The 17651-nt window shown below is 41.6% G+C and overlaps 1 protein-coding gene across 5 annotated transcripts in view; it reads left to right on the forward strand.

Moving 5' to 3' along the window:
• Positions 1-17651, forward strand: part of LOC147111000 (FERM domain-containing protein 4B-like) — a 354890-nt gene that overhangs the window by 235534 nt on the left and 101705 nt on the right. For all 5 annotated transcript variants that reach the window (XM_086001453.1, XM_086001454.1, XM_086001455.1 and 2 more), the window contains exons 6-7: positions 6597-6653; positions 7125-7147. In XM_086001453.1, the coding sequence (XP_085857579.1) occupies positions 6597-6653; positions 7125-7147 (80 nt within the window). The remainder of the gene's footprint in view (positions 1-6596; positions 6654-7124; positions 7148-17651) is intronic.

Here is a 17651-nt window from a genome sequence, read left to right on the forward strand (position 1 = left end):
CCCTCACTAAACCTTTCCACCTCTTTACCTCTCTTTCCTCCATTAAGACATTCCTTAAAACCTACCTCTATGACACTCTGTGTCAAATTTTGTTTGATAACACTCCTGTGAAGCACCTTGGGATGTTTTACTATGTTAAAGGCACTATATAAATACAAGTTGTTGTTGTTCATCTTGTCACTCCAAGTTGCATTCAAACCTTTATCCTATGAGTGAATGGAAAGTGTCAAATTAGCAATCACCACCCACACCCAAAACTTTACCAAATTTTTATTCATTCATAAGGAACTGACAACACAAAGGTAGATGGGCATGTGACTTTTTTTTAAAAAGGATTCATTTGCACGCAAATGCCCGTTTGACAATAAAAACCTGACCATGGGAATGTTATAGGTAACTGCTAGCTGGTAATATTTCAGTGTAAATGACAACGAAGGGTCAAAGCACTTTCCACTGCATTCCTAAAACAGACATACATCAGAGCTGCAACACTGTTTAATAATAAATTGAATTTCCATTCCCCTTGACAAAAGTTAAATGCAATAGTTTTAGATCATGTTGGTGTCCATTACATAAACAGTGTGTGTTGTTGAATTGGGAATGGCTTACATCTTTGAAAGACAGTTTGCTGAACTTCCCTTTTTTTTGCTAGTACAGCTATCTAAGCGTTTTAAACATATTACGAAAATGTATTCAAGTTATGCTTCTTTCAAAACCTTAACCATACAGGCTCAGAGGAAAAAGAATACCCTGCAGAGAACATGTTACTGTATTATGTAATAAAACATCAGTTTGGCTTCTTTTAGATTGACAAGTTTATCACTGGGTGTTATGCAATAAATGCAGCAAATATAAAAACTCTAAACAGCAATTTTCAATATTATTTACACTATATATACACAGACCGGAAATGCTTAATTCATGTTTAAGAAAATTATAATTTAAATGCTTATCTGAGATACTTTAGGCCTACTACTTCTTGGAATCTAAACACAAAATATCCACATGACGTCTGTATTTTAACAGACACATCTGCTGCATGTGTTATTCATGAAGCTTTGTGAGCTGTATAAAATCTAGTTACTGCTCACTAACTGGTTTGTAGTCAGTCTCAAACAAGAAAAGCAGTTGATAAACTGAACATTTCACTTCCATTGGAAGAAAAGTTTTGCAAGTCTTCACTTGGTCAACTGAGAGAGAAAGAGGTAGAATAAATAGTGAGTATGTCCTTTCCTGTACCTGTTGAAACCCACCCCTTGGTGGGTTGGCCAAAAAGCAATATTGATTAAGTGCTTAGAGATGCTTATGGTTTAGATCACTGTGCACTTCCACTGCTGTTCTATGTTATTGTGGGGCAGATTGCACGGCAGTGGCAGCAGGAACAATTGCGTACATGCAGCTGTTTGAATATCAAGACTTGTGACCTCATTCTTGGCTGCCTGACTTTTCTGATGGCTGGGAAGGGCCACATAGGCTGGCTATAGGAAAACTGCATTGCTGGCAATTGTAAGCAAGCTGAGTACTCAGCCAATTTACATCCAGAAAAAATGGCAGCTGATCACACAAGATAAGTACGGATGAGGGAGGCCATTCAGCTCTTCCAGCTAGTAAGACCCATTTTGCAGCATCCACTGGTTCTTAAATGATTCCTGTCATTTCACTTCCACTACTCTACCTGGAGTTCATTCTATGTGTTAATTGCTCTACGTGAAGAAGATCTTCTTGAAATCAGCCCAAAATTTGCCTTTGACTAGTTTAAACCTGTGACCCCTTGCTCTACTCTCACATTTTAAAGTAATTTACCAGATTTACCTTTCCATACTGTTTTTAATTTTGTATACCTCTCCTCTCAGACATGAGGCAAAGTTGCTCCAGCCATTCCTCATAACTTAGAGGATCAGCCTTGTGGCTCTTCTCTGCACTGTCTCCAGTGCTTGAATGTTTCCCTTGTGTCTCAATGACCAGAACTGGACAGCAGACTTGGTTGCACTCTGACCAGAGCACTGTACAGTTTCATCATGACTTCCTCTGACTTGCCTTCTACTGTTTTTGCTATATAGTTCAATATCCTGTTGGCTTTGTTGATTGCTGTTCTGCACTGGTCAGACATTTTAAGCACTGAGTCTACTAATATGCCTATGTCTTTTTAAACTTCATCTTCTCAGCTAGTTCAACACCAGAGCCAAGCAATTGCATTGTCATTCTGATGCAGCTAACTCTGGAGACACCTGGATAAAACAATTCTTAAACAAGTTTTTATTTCTGTTTGCATTCTCTTGTCGTTCTGCTATTTTTCTTTTCTGATTCTAATAATGTGGTGTCTTTGGTCTCTTTGTGACAGACTTGTGACTATCTTGTGTTTTAGAAGAATATAAATCATAGCAAGTAAAATCAGCCCATCAACAAAAGCAAAATAACCTTGAATAATTTAGTTAGCAAAAAATGTTTTCTTTACCATAGATTTTACTCTCCAAAGAAATCTCTACTGCAATCATTATAGGGGTCTCATCATCAGTATTCAGTTTAAGAAAACATAAAGAATCACAATATAATTGCACACCCTGTGTTTTGAATATTTTGGTTTCAAAAGCGATTGCTGATGACATAATTGGTAACTGGGAGTTACTGAACTGCACAGCATGAGGGAGATGAAAATTCAACTCCCTCACACTGCCTGGCTCTCAAAATCCTCCCAGCCAAGTTCCCTTGATCATGTCAGTAACACATAATATTTCAACAAAAGTCAACTTAAAATAAAACTCATGGATACCTGACAAAAGATATTAAAAATCCCCATCAGCAAATACGATGCTTGGTTATATTGCCAAATCAGTTGAGTTAAAATCCTCAGAGCTCATACTGATCCTGTACTGTAAATGTTTTTTAATCTAAGATCCCATACTCTAGGGCAGTCAGTGATGGGATCTTGGGGGTCTGGAACATCATCAGATTTCTGTATCTTTCTGCATTTTTTAATTACTAGCATGTTATTTATGTTGCTGTACACTAATAAAAACAATTTTCAGCAAAAAAGTCTTCACAAAAACTTTAAAAGAAAGAACTTGCATTTATACACTATTCACGCCCTCAGATTGTCTCATACAGCTTAACAACCAATTACATTTTTGAACTATTGTTAAATATGCAAACATCATAACCCCTTTGCACACAGCAAATTTAGACTCCAAATAACTGATACTGCTCGAAGACTGCTCAACGTTCTTTTGTTACAGTATGAATGCTTAATGTACTTCTACCAAATTTCTCCCCTCAGTTGAAAGGGAGTTATTAGCCCATTTAAAATGAGATTGCCAATGATAATTTCTATCCTTTAATTTTTTAAATGGTCACTGAAGGCAAGCCTCTTCCTTTGGAGCTGCGGTCCTTCTTAATTGGCATTGCTGCTAGTAGCATAATACTGTAATTGTGGTATTAACAATAAGCCAATTAAAAAAATTAATATAAAAGAAGCATCCCTACTGCTCAAGGGCCATTTAAAATGTGGGCTGCTGAGCAGATTGCAGCTGCATGCTCCCACCCTGCAGCCTTACCCTACTTTCCTGTCACAGCATGATTCACCATCACATAAGAAATAGGAGCAGGAGAAGGCTATTTGGCCCCTCGAGCCTGCTCCGCCATTCAATAAGATCATGGCTGATCTTCTACCTCATCTCCACTTTCCTGCACTATCCCCGTATCCCTCGATTCCCTTAATAGCCAAAAATCTATCGATCGCTGTCTTGAATATAATAAACAACTGAGCCTCCACAGCCTTCTGAGGTAGAGAATTCCAAAGATTTATCACCCTCTGAGTGAAGAAATTTCTCCTCATCTCAGTCCTAAATGGTCGACCCCTTATTCTGAGATTGTGACCCCTGGTTCTAGACTCTCCAGCCAGGGGAAACATCTTCCCTGCATCTACCCTGTCAAGCCCTGTAAGAATTTTGTATGTTTCAATGAGATCACCTCGCATCCTTCTAAACTCCAGAGAATATAGGCCTAGTCTCAATCTCTCCTCATAGGACAATCCCCCCCATCCCAGGAACCTGGTGAACCTTGGATGCACTCCCTCTATGGAAAGTATATCCTTCCTTAGGTAAGGAGACCAAAACTGTACACAATACTCTAGGTGTGGTCTCACCAGGGCCCTATATAATTGCAGTAAGACGTCTTTACTCTTATACTCAAATCCTCTTGTAATAAAGGCCAACATACCATTTGCTTCCTTAATTGCTTGTTATATCTGCATGTTAACTTTCAGTGATTTGTGTACAAGGACACCCAGGTCCCCCTGAACATTAACATTTCCCAATCTCTCATCATTTCAAAAACTCTGCTTTTCTATTTTTCCTACCAAAGTAGATAACTTCACATTTCTCCACATTATATTCCATTTGCCATGTTCTTGCCCACTCACTTAGCTTGTCTATATCCCCTTGAAGCCTCTTTGCATCCTCCTCACAACTTACATTCCCACCCAGCATTGTATCATCAGCAAATTTGGATATATTACATTTGGTACCCTCATCCAAATCATTGATATAGATTGTGAATAGCTGAGGCCCAAGCATTGATCCTTGCAGTACCCCACTAGTTACAGCCTGCCAACCCTAAAATGACTCGTTTATTCCTACTCTCTGTTTTCTGTCCGTTAACCAATCCTCAATCCATGTTAGTATATTACCCTCAATCCCATGAGCCCTAATTTTGTTTAATAACCTCTTGTGTGGCACCTTATTGAATGCCTTCTGAAAATCCAAATACATCACATCCACTGGTTCCCCTTTATCTATTCTGCTAGTTACAACCTCAAAAAACTCTTAATAGATTCGTCAAACATGATTTCCCTTTCATAAATCCGTGTTGACTCTGCCCAATCCTATTACTGTATTATTTTCGAAGTGCCCTGTTAGCACGTCCTTAAGAATAGATTCTAGCATTTTCCCTACTACTGATGTCAGGCTAACTGGTCCATAGTTCCCAGTTTTCTCTCTCCCTCCTTTCTTAAATAGTGGGGTTACATTTGCTACCTTCCAATCTGCGGGAACCGTTCTAGAATCTATGGAATTTTGGAAAATGACAACCAATGCATCCACTATCTCTATAGCCACCTCTTTCAAAACCCTAGGATGTAGGCTATCAGGTCCAAGGGATTTATTGGCTTTCAGTCCCATTAATTTCACCAGTACTTTTTTTTACTAAGACTAATTTCTTTCAGTTCCTAGACCCTTTGTTTGCCACTATTTCCAGGAAGTTTCTTGCGTCTTCTTCTGTGAAGACAGACACAAAGTATTTGTTTAATTTCTCTGCCATTTCCTTATTCCCCATTATAATTTCTCCTGTCTCAGCCTGTAAGGGACCCACATTTACTTTTGTAATCTTTTCCTTTTTACATACCTACATAAGCTTTTACATTCTGTTTTTATGTCTCTCGCTAGTTTACTCTCATTCTATTTTCGTTCCTCCTTTGCTGAATTCTAAAATCCTCCCACTCCTCGGGCTTACCACTGGTTTTGGCAACATTATAAGCCTCTTCCTTTGATCTAATACTATCTTTACTGAGATCTGATACTGAGCCTAACCTGGAAAGACAGCGTAGAAGCAAAACTGATCAGATGAATTTTTTTTCTATTTTAATTCCATTAAAAAAAATACATAATTTTTGTTGAGGATGAAACCATCCAAAGCTGAGAAGGTTTGCTGCTTCCAGAATACTGCCAATACTACTCTAAATGCAACCACTTAGCAAATGGGTGTGACCTTGGGATGGCTCTCCTTATGGTCATGCATCCCCAACAAGACAGACAAGATCAGGGTATTCTTCAAGTGGAAGAACACACCCAACCATTACATACACTCCACTGATACTCCAAAATGATGCATCACCCTAAGACCATACTTACACTGAAGATGTATTAAAATGTAATAATTTAATCGAATAAATATCTACAGCTCCTTTAAATCGGTTTTATTACTGGCAGACTTGACTTTGGAACCAATATATGCGAATGTTCATATGACATAACAGGGAAGGCATGCTTGTCACGAAATGTAACTCTTCTTTCTTCATACAGGGCGAATAAGTCGATACATTTTAAAACTCAATTTGTGCAAACACACACAAAAAAAACTGGACTTTCTCCCATACGAACTCTGGAGGTTTTCACACTTGCTGACTGCCTTGTCACTGCAGCCTCTTCCCTTGCTCTGACCCCCCCCCCAAAAAGCTTTGATCTCCCAGACTGACTGACCCAACCTGGCCCGTCAGACTCAACCAAAGCCGCGCAAGGGGTGCGAATAACCACACCTCCGCAAGTAGCCACGCCCCGGGGGCTTCCCTAGTGTTCACGGACGGCGGCGTGTGTGTTTTAATACATCATTGGGAGTGCATTGAGTAAGTGTGTGGGATGTGTGTTGGAAAAGCTGTTGGTTTGTCGGCGTGTGTGAGCGGTGACCCCCGGGGTGGGGTGGTGTGGCCCAGTCCTGGAGGTAGCGGGAGGGGAGTATCCGCTGCCTGAGCTCAGCCTTCCGCATCTTCCCAACAGCCGGCTGCTGCCTGATGTCTCTTTCCCCCCCCCCTTTCTCTCTCTCCACAGGGCGACATTGAGGTGGACAGCGAGACGGTGTTCGAGTTAGCTGCACACGGATTACAGGTGAGCGGAGTTCCGGCGCGCTTCTTTCCTTGTGGTGAACGCGGAGCCTCCCAGCGCATTCACTGAAAACTTCCAGTGGGGCAGCTTTTGGCCACAGAGTTTACAGCAGGCGCTTCAGCGAGGAGCTGCGTGCTCTCCTCCGCTTTGCCGGCTGCCTTGTTTTCACACATTCCAGACAGCGTGTTGTGCTGAGTGGTCTGGGTTGGTCTGCTGGTGAGCCGATGTGTGCCGCGCCACCTCTCACCTTCTGTGTCTCTCGTTGCTGGGGAAGAGTTGCCAATGTCCGCATTGGACGCCGACATGCTGATCCAGTCTGCTCTGCTTTCCTTCACAGTCCTTTTGTAATTTTACAGTTTGCGTACAGAACACTAAATTAATAACTAAGGGACACTTGGCAATTGTGATTTTTTTCATATTTGTTTAATCTGTTCAAGCATTGAATGATCCTATATTCCCTTTCCAATTCCCCAGGAAACGAAGGGAGATTACATCAGGTAAGAAATAAACCCTTGCATCTTATTGCATTGGATTTATTGTCGAAATATGTTATGAAATGAAAACCTAATGATTAGTGTATATGTGTGGTTTTCTTTATTTTAAAGCTCCATTTGGCATGTAGAACTTAATTACATTTTTTGTGTGTTTTCTGCCCCGCTGCCACTTTTATCATTGTGTAGCATTGGTGTGAGTCACAGCAGCTTTTTTTCTCCGTTAATGTAGACGGAAGCAATGTGAGATTGTCATAGATTCAGCCTGCTTCCTTTTTGTCAGACCTGTAACAATGCAACCTCAGAAGGGTAATGTATGCAGCAAGCCGATCAAATTTGTCAGCTGCTTGGTTTTTAAGCTCAATGTGCAGCTTTCTCTCTCAGCTGCCCTGCTTGGGGCCTCACCCTTCATACACTTGACCTCACGGTTACTGGGAGTCTGGTGTGTGATTTGGAACTGCTAGTTAAAGCTGCCTGTTATTAAATGTTGGCACATTTATCCTTGGAAAAACAATCCTACACGATAATAGTTTTGTGTCATAATTGTATGGCTATTGCTTATTATAAGTGTCTAAAGCTTTTGGTGAGGGAAACAATTAACATTAGATTAACTCGTTTGAATCAGTGTCTGTAGAAAAGGGCTCTGTTAAACCAATGTGATTTTTTTTGGCTTCCCAAAATATTAGTTTGAATTTAATTACAAAACATTCTGCCTTAGAGTAAATAATTATGTCACCACCATAATTCACTCTTGCCCTTGCATGATTTTCTGAACATTTGAAATCAGATTACTTAAATAAACACCATACATTATTTGAAAACAACTAAAGGTCTTTTGAGAATACAAAAAAGATTGTCTCACCCTGTTTGTACTGGGGAGTGGTTATAAATTGAGTGTATACACAGCAAAGTGGTGCTCACGAGCTGTTTTAAAAATTTGAGTTGTTACTCAAAGCAACTGGGAAATTGAATTCCTAATTCAATTTGAAGTTGTGATATTTAAGTTTCATCTAAACATGAAATGAATTAGGACAAAGTCTAAAAAGTTAGGTTGTTATTGAGACTTGACATCACTATTTGAACTCTTGCTTTAAGTGACCGACCTTGTGTCAGCTGTGGCTCAGTTGGTAGCATCCTCGTCTGAGTCAGAAGGTCGTGGGTTCAAATCCCACTCCAGACTTGAGCAGAAAAATCTAGGCTGACACTCTAGTGCAGTGCTGAGGGAGTGCTGCACAGTCGGAGGTGCCGTCTTTCGGATGAGACATTAAACCGAGGTCCCGTCTGTGCTCTCAGGTGGACATAAAAGATGACACTATTTCGAAGAAGAGCAGGGGAGTTATCCCTAGAGTCCTGGCTAATATTTATCCCTCAACCAACATAACAAAAACAGATTATCTAGTCATTATCACATTGCTGTTTGTGGAAGTCTGCCGCATTTACCACATTACAACAGTGACTACACTTCAAAAGTACTTCATTGGCTGTAAGCACTTTGAGATGTCCGGTGGTCATAAAAGGCGCTATATAAATGCAAGTCTTTTTATTACGACAGTGACTGCACTTCAAAAAGTACTTCATTAGCTGTAAAGCACTTTGGGATGTCCTGAGGTTGAGAAAGGCGCTATATAAATGCAAGTCTGTCTTTTCAATTAGTGAAAGAGCCATTAAAATGTGCCGTATACCTGAGGTGGTGTAATATTCAAAGCACTACAATATTATAAAGGAGCTCTACTCTATTGGATTCTGGAATATGTTAATTTGCAAATATACTTGGACGGTTAATAAATAACTCAAAAGGAGACAATTTCCTCTATGTACAATAGCTGACACATGGGATTTTGAGAACTTGCCTGAGGAAATGATAGATCTCAGTTGTAGCACAACACAAGTTAACTTATCATTGCTGACGGGCAAGTGTTTGCAAATTTGATTATCACAAAGTAGATGAGTATGCTCTGGAAAAATAAAAGTTTATTTAAAAATATCTCTTAGACTGCCTAGAGAGCACATTTTGTAGTCTGACCTATAGAAGTGGACTTGGATAAGACAACATGTATTTGAAATATTTTAATATAATGCTTTTCATTATCTTTAAAACTGCTTGGAAACTTATGATCCACAATGCAATCATAAATATAAAATTTTCTATGCCATCTGCCCATGGTACAAATTTTTGTTTGTGTGTAGTCTAGTTTCATCATGTATGATCATTCAAAAGCCTAAACAATGTCATCTGGTTGACAGAACTTTCATTTCATGTATATGCTGAACTTTAGCTTAAAACACATGAGGTTTGTAGGCTGCTTTGTGCTGGACAAGATTCTCCTAGTGCTAAAAACTGGGAGTGAAATAAATTGCACTGGACGGTCTTTCCCCCCCCCCCCCCCCACCCCCCTCTTCACCCTCATTTCCCCCTATCTCCCGGCCCTAAATTCACCAATGTTAAAATGACGTCGTATGTCTGGAGCAGTGCTGGAGTGAAGTAGGTTCATGATGCATATCCGCGGTTTCTTCCAAGTTTTCAATCGAGCTACGCTACTTGGAAGAGGCAAAAACTGAAGTCTTGGTATTTTCACTTGCCAAGGGAGAAAAATTGGAGTGTGAGCTCACCCTGTCTCATTACTAAACAGCAACTTGAGAGAAGCTTGTTTACCCAAACTCTTGAATGGGTAGTGACATGTTGTCATGAGAGGGCTTAAAGAGAATGGAGGCCTCTTTTGATGCATTTAAAACACAAAAGGCAGTTTTCTGATCTGTTTTTCAACATCTACCACTTTTGCCTCCATTTCAAATCAAAAACCTACAGGCAGCCTGAGCACGACAGGTAGTGTGCACTATTATCACCATGCAAAGTGGGAAGTGTTCTGTTGATGCTTTATTAATGGTGTGATGGGTGCACATTGTCAGTGGTGTTAGATTTTCCCTTGCAGGTGGTCTTGCCGCTGGCACAAATTTCAACACCAGTGGCTTCATCCATTTTAGTCTACACTTTTGGTTTTAGCTTGGTGCTGAAGAGAATCAAATCAAATCAACTTTTATTGTCATTGTTAGTGCACAAGTGCAGTACAACGAAATATAGGCTTGCGGCTCCTGAGAGTGTACATTTAGATTAAGACATTTAAACATTCAACATACATTTGGCTTGTAATACATTAACATAACCATAATAAAGTGCATTGGCAGATGTGCAGGCTTTAGAGTTTATTTGTGGAGTTCAGTAGGATGACCGCCCTGGGAAAGAAGCTGTTCCTAAATCTGGTCGTACGGGTGCGAATGCATCTGTAGCGTCTCCCAGATGGCAGGAGGGCAAACAGACTGTGGGTAGGGTCTTTGATGATGAACCGTGACCTCCGTAAACAGCGTTTCTGGTATATGTGCTCTATGGTCGGTAGCCGGGTGCCGGTAATGCGTTGGGCAGTTTTGACTACCCGCTGCAGGGCTTTCCGGTCATAGTAGCTACAGCTGCCATACCATACTGTGATACAGTTCGTCAGGATGCTCTCTATTGTGCAGCGGTAAAAGTTAGAGAGGATCAGGGGTGACAGGTTGCATCCCTTCAGCCTCCTTAGGAAATATAGGCGCTGCTGGGCCTTCTTCACCAGAGAGGAGGTATTGAGGGACCAGGAGAGGTCTTCCGTGATGTGGACTCCGAGGAACTTAAAGCTGTCCACCCTTTCCACCACAGCCCCATTGATGTGGATGGGGGTGTGACTTCCGCCTTTAGACTTCCTGAAGTCCACAATGATTTCTTTGGTTTTCTTGATGTTAAGGGCCAGGTTGTTATCGGCGCACCACTTCACGAGATGCTGGACCTCCTCCCTGTAGGCTGACTCATCGTTGTTGGTGATCTGGCCTACTACCGTGGTATCACCCGCAAACTTGATGGTGTTGGAACCATGAACAGCCACACAGTCGTGGGTGAAGAGGGAGTAGAGGAGGGGGCTCAGCACACATCCTTGTGGGGCCCCTGTATTCAGGGTCAGGGGTGGGAGGTGTGGTTACCTAATTTGACAGACTGGGGTCTGTTTGTTAGGAAGTCCAGGGTCCAGTTGCAGAGAAGTGTTCAGGCCAAGAGTTTGGAGTTTGGTGGCCAGCTTGTTGGGGACGATAGTGTTGAATGCTGAGCTGTAGTCTATGAACAGCATTCTGATGTAGGTCTCCTTACCATCTAAGTGATTCAGTGCCGAGTGTAGAGCAGTTGTGATTGCATCCTCCGTTGATCTGTTTGCACGGTAGGCAAACTGGTGTTGGTCAAGAGAGGCGGGAACACTGGCTTTGATGTGAGCCAGGACCAGTCTCTCGCAACACTTCATTTATGATGGGTGTGAGAGCGACAGGTCGATAGTCGTTCAGGCACGTCACAGCCGTTTGTTTTGGCACAGGAATAATGGTAGCGGTCTTGAAGCATGTAGGGACTACTGCCTGGGCCAATGACAGATTGAAGATGGCGGTGAAGACATCAGCCAGCTGATCAGCAGTACCCGTCCAGGGATGCTATCCGGTCCAGCAGCCTTTCGTGTGTTCACTCCGCGTAGAACACCCCTTACGTCGGAGGTCGACAGAGTGAGCACCTGGTCTTCCGGGGGTGGCAAGGCTTTGGTAGCCGGCTCCCTGTTGTCCCTGTCGAAGCGAGCGTAGAAGTTGTTAAGCTCCTCCGGAAGGGAGGCATCGCTAACCGGGGGGGCTGGTGTTTTTGCCCTTGTAGTCAGTGATGGACTGGATGCCTTGCCACATGCGTCGGGGGTCCGAGTTGTTGTGGAAATGATCCTCTATCCGCAGTGTCTATTTCCTTTTTTTTGTCATTGACAAAATTGTTGTAAAGTTTACACACTCAACATCAACATCATCTGTATGTAGAGGAGAAACTCCTTGGGATGATGTATGCCTGCATTACTTTTAATCCAGGAAGCCCAAAACCAATGTACATGTACTGAATCATCTATGACTTTGTAATAATCATATACTAAATGAATGATATTATAGTTTCATTCATTTTTATTAGATCACCATTCAGGAATGTGGATCAACATGATGCCAGATTCCTCAAGTCTTAACTAGTCTTTACCCTTTCAATTGCATCACTGCGCACATAAAATCATAGAATAGTACAGCACAGGGGTGGGCCATAGAATGGCCCACCCCTGTGCTGTACTATTCAGCCCATCGAGCCTGCACCGGCTCTTTCGAAGAGCGATCCCGTTATCCCACTCCCCTGCTCTTTTCCCATATCCCTGCAATTTTTCTCCACTTATTTAACCAATTCCCTTTTGAAAGCTACGATTGAATCTGTTTCCACCTATCGGGCAGTACATTCCAAACCCTAACCACTCGTTACGTAATAAAGTTTTTCCTCATTTCGCCTCTGGTTCATTCGCCAGTCACCTTAAATCTGTGCCCTCTGATTATAGACCCAACAGCCATTGGAAACAGTTTCTCTTTACTCTGTCTAAGCCCTTCATGATTTTAAACACCTCTACCAAATCTCCTCTTGGCCTTCTCTGCTCCAAGGAGAACAACCCCAGCTTCTCCAGTCTATCCACATAACTGTAATTCCTCATCTCTGGAACCAAACTGTAATTCCTCATCTCTGGAACCACTCTAGTCAATTTCTTCTGTACCCTCTTCAAAGCCTTCACATCCTTCCTAAAGTGTGGTGCCCTGTACATATGTAAAAAGAAACTTTAAAAATGAAACTAGTGGTGATGTGTGTTGGAGTATTCTGTGAAATATGTCCTGACTTCATGTCCAAAGTTGCTGACTGCTACCATAAGGGACACTGAATGGTGGTACTTAACTCTTCATTGACCAGTAAATCTGGTGTGCATCTAGACCATAAGATGCCTGACATGTTGCAAAGTGTCCTGGGTAGATTATTCCACTACAATCTGTTGTATGACTGATGAGGAAAATCTGAAACGTGGGTGACCACCTCTGGAAGGAGTTAACTGGTGCAAGAATACATGTTCATATATCTAACGTTCCACGCCTGCAATGATTTGGTTGCAAAGGCAAGCAGCTGTTGTTGCTAAAGTTCTGCACCTCCAACTGGTGAAACCACCATTTGATGAGATATGGCGTGTACCCATTCTGTGATCAGGAACGTGGTGGCAGTGCACTAATACGTTTATTGTGGCCTGTACTGCTCGTAAGTAGCTCCTGGCGCCTGTTGATTGCCTTAGCGGAAGCTCCAATTCATGATTTTCAATTGTCTTAAGGACCCATTCATAACTATCTTTCAGGAAGATAAGTGTGGTCTCTTTGGGCTCAAAAACAATAAACCTGGCGATGTAAAATTTGTACTAAATATTTTACAATTTGTACCAAATCATATTTTACAATTTTGTGGCAGATTGGATAATCCAGTAACTCTGCAATATGTCAGGGAAAGTTTTGGTAATTGACCAGCCAACTTGGCTCATTAATGGGACTTGGAGAGAGAACTGTTACTAGGAGCTGGAATGTTGCCACTCTGCATCACATAACCCTACAAGCCAATGCCCTAACTGGTAGGACGGTCCTAGTTGGACAAACAGTGGAAAGACTCTGCTCTGTGCTGGTAGGTTGTGTTGGTTTAAAGGTTAAACTCTAGTGGTAGCCCTGCAAATGCTGGAGGATAGGCCCCTAAGCCTTGCAGCTTGAGCCCATAGTATAGTGGGGAGATAGTGTGCTGTCCACATTTAGAGACTGAAAATATATTTGTGTAGATTTCTCAGTAACTTTGTTTAGAGACTCAAGCCATTTGGATGACACTTTTTTAGGCTGTGGTCATACACATTTATTCATATTGGTAACAATTGCCATTGTGTCCATTCCACTCACTGGTATCTGCCATTTTTCACCAAAGTAGGATGGGGGGAAGGGGAGTAGTGCCTTTTGTATGAAGCAAAATGTCTGGAAGGAAGTTATAGTTCAACAAATTCAATCTCATGGCTTTGAAATGGTTAAACTGAAAACAAAGCTCAAATGATTAATGAAAGACAGCATGACCACAAGATTGAATTACTCCCTAAAATTAATTTTCATGCATTGCTTATTCTATGTAAAATTAGATTCCATTTCTTTTTTGAACAATATTTTCTCACCTCCCCTTTCTTGAGTCTTTGCCTAATGCACACCATCTGCGGTCAACTGTGTGGCCTGCTCCCAAACCACCCAACAACGCAGCTTAAAACTGTCTGCAAAGAGATACATCAAGGAAGCCTAAGGCACTTTTACATTGTACTTCAACATCAAATCATGTTTCAGAAAGTGACCTCCACGTTCCACTCTGCTGCACTGCACATCAGGATTCAGCTCCATTGGGGAGTTGGGCTACACTGTTAATATGGAGACCCAGAGAGCAAACAAGTGGGACTAGTTCCAAAGTTATCCTGACATTGGAACTGTAGATCCACATTTTCATTGGTTCCTGGAACCTGCACTCCTTTACACTACCGAGTGCAGCTGACAGAAGACGACTTGTGCATCTGCTGTTCGTAGTGTAAACAACCTTGTGGTGTAAAATCACCTGTCGCTTCTAGTTTAAGCAAAAATAAACATTTAATCTGCTTTATAGCTTTTGTGTCCCACTGTCTCCATTTAAGTGTGTCAGCTGTGGCTCAGTGGGTAGCACACTCACCTCTTGAGTCAGAAGGTTGTGGGTTCAAGTCCCACTCCAGGGACTTGAGCACATAAAGCTAGGCTGACACTCCAGTGCAGTGCTGAGGGAGAGCAGGGAAGTTATCCCCAGTGTCCTGGTCAATATTTATCCCTCAATCAACATAACAAAAGCAGATTATCATTATCTCATTGCTGTCTGTGGGAGCTTGCTGTGTGCAAATTGGCTGCCGTGTTTCCCATATTACAGCAGTGTCTACAGTCCAAAAAAGTACTTCATTGGCTGTAAAGCGCTTTGAGACGTCCGGTGGTTGTGAAAGACGCTATATAAAGTCTGTCTTTCTTTTAATTGATCGCAGGTTTGTTCAATGCCACACCTAGATTGTGGAATTAAAAACCAATGCTGCAGTATTGCCCGAGGGTCCCAGTGTTGTGGAAACCACCCCATTTCTATTCCAAGGCAGATCCATGGCACCTGGAACAACAAAGAACTGTGCAAAAACAGTTGTTTTTAAATCAGAATTTTCAACCTTGTTTCTTGTCGCTGTCTCTTCCCCAGTGGCTGGGGAACTTAAGTACAGGCTGGAAAATGCAAAACAGTTTAATGGCCTCTAAGTAGACCAAGCTACTCATCACACTAGTGGCCCCTCTAAGTAGACCAAGCTACTCATCACACTAGTGGCCAGAAAACATGGCTATTTCTGGCTCTGGCAGCAGTGTATATACATTGTTGTCAGGAGCCGCACTGCCTCCAGAGGCATCTGTGAAAATCACCTCTCTTTTGAGGTGTCTTAGAGCCCCTGGAAAGAACAAGTGCGCTGCTTTCTATTTATAGAGTCCTGTGGTGGAGTGAGAATGGCATATAGCTGCACTGCAGTCAAGTAAGTGAGGTATTCATTTTATGGATTGGATCATTAGAATTAAGGAATACTTCAAAACATTTGAAGGTGGAAACACACCCATTTGTGTTTACTATGGAAAATACTTTTACAACAAGCATTGTTGCATTGACACAAACTCAGCAGTATGATTCCGGTGTCAAATTGATTCAGGTGTCAAATTAACAGGTTGACACCCAAGCATCTTTGGCCCTGAGATGTGAAACCACCTCCTGTGGGTGCTTTCATGCTTGCCTCCTTTTGCAACAGCCACAATATAATACAGTTCTGATGGAAAGCTGCTTTTAAGATTGTTCCGGCAGCCTGTTAACACTCAAGACATTTATAGACTTAAGCAGCGACTTCTAGTGTCAGTGTGAATGTTTCTCCTCACGGTGTCAAAACATTGAAAATTTCCAGCTGGAGACTGGAACTCTAACTTTTGATAAAGCCACTCCATCAGATTGCAAGCAGACCTACTTTCTTGCATAGACTCAGGAGCAGTCTTTGCTCTCTTGGGGAGTTCTGACTTTGACCTAGTTTAGAAGTGACCTCTTATGATGTAAACTCTACTTGTTATGTAGGTTACTTGACAGAATCTAGGCTATTGAGCTTCTGTTTGAATAATTTCCATATTTAAAACAAGAATGATTATTCTGTGCTAATTGAGTCATTGTGTGATGTTGTATGTTTCTAGCCAAGTAGCATGAGCTAACTTCATCTGCATCTATGCTTTTGTGTAAAACAATTTTTTTTTTAAATCTGCATGTTTTGGGGTTTTATCTCTTTAATATGTTTAAAGCCATAATTCAGAAATCTATCCATCCACCTTTTTTATTAAAATATTGAGTTTGGATTATCTTCTAGCCACCCAATTTGCTTGTGTCCGCTTCCATTGCCCTTGAGTCATGTGGCCCACGTCTCCATAACTTCCAGGTGATCTGTTGGAAGCACGTGACATCTAGGGTTGGGAACTTGCCTATTTTCTTCCAGTAATGGCCGCTGCTCGTACAGCACATCTTCTGAGCTCTCGTCTTGTAATGAATTTTTCTTTTCAATTAAACTATTTTGAATGCAGCTCTCGGCTCTGTCCATCCAGCACAGGCTGCAAAGGGATGACAACTCTGGCCACGTATATTCTCTGCTGTGCTCTTTCTGCTCCCACTCCAGCCAGCTTCTCATTTGATCCCTCCTTTCCAGTAGTGTTGCCATTCCCCTTCTCCCACGAGTGACTTCAAACCATCCCATCTCGAGTGCTTTGGTTCAGCTCATGATTGCACTGATCTTTGAAGCTATAGAAACCATACAGGGAGGAAAATAAAATGGCAACATGAACGGAAAAAAGTAACACTCTTATTTTCAAGGTAAAGATAACTGCTTATTTCTGACAATCATAGAACACTTCCCCTCGATCATGTTAACATATATTTAAAAATTAGATGGTATGTAGATAAGAACAGCATTGTTGACAAATGGCATGAAGGTGATCGGGTGGTAATGTAGAAATTGGGGGCAGAGGAATATGGGGATGGGGGAGGGGTCTTGTTCCTTTTATAAATACAGAATAAATTTGCAACTTTAATGCATTGTGCCGTGGTCCAGTAATGGCATTACCTAAACAGAAAGCAAAGTATGTAAGGCCAATATTGGTTGGTTTGCAAATTAAAAAAAGTAGGAATTTCTTTGATGCAATGTCCTTGCAGTATTTCAAAGACTTTAATGGTTGCTATGTTAATGAGGACCGCTGGGGAATTGTTTGCATAATGGGGCTTGCACTTCATCACAGCTTGCAGCAAGGCACCCCTGCCACGTGGATAACTCCTCGGTAGGTGTAGTCGGTAGTTTACCATATTTATTAATACTAGTGACCAGTAAACTAAACAAGATCAAATTGTATAACTTAGTGTTTTTCCGTTTTACTTGAAGTAACTTGTAAAGTTACTTGAAAACTTACTCTTAAGTTTCAGCAGTGGAAGCCTCCTAGAAGAGTGGGATTTGATAGGGTTGCTGAGCCATGATCCAGCATTTCTAAAATA

Source organism: Somniosus microcephalus, chromosome 11 (assembly GCF_052327205.1).
Source record: "Somniosus microcephalus isolate GS21.2 chromosome 11, FLI_Smic_1.0, whole genome shotgun sequence".
NCBI lineage: Eukaryota > Metazoa > Chordata > Chondrichthyes > Squaliformes > Somniosidae > Somniosus > Somniosus microcephalus.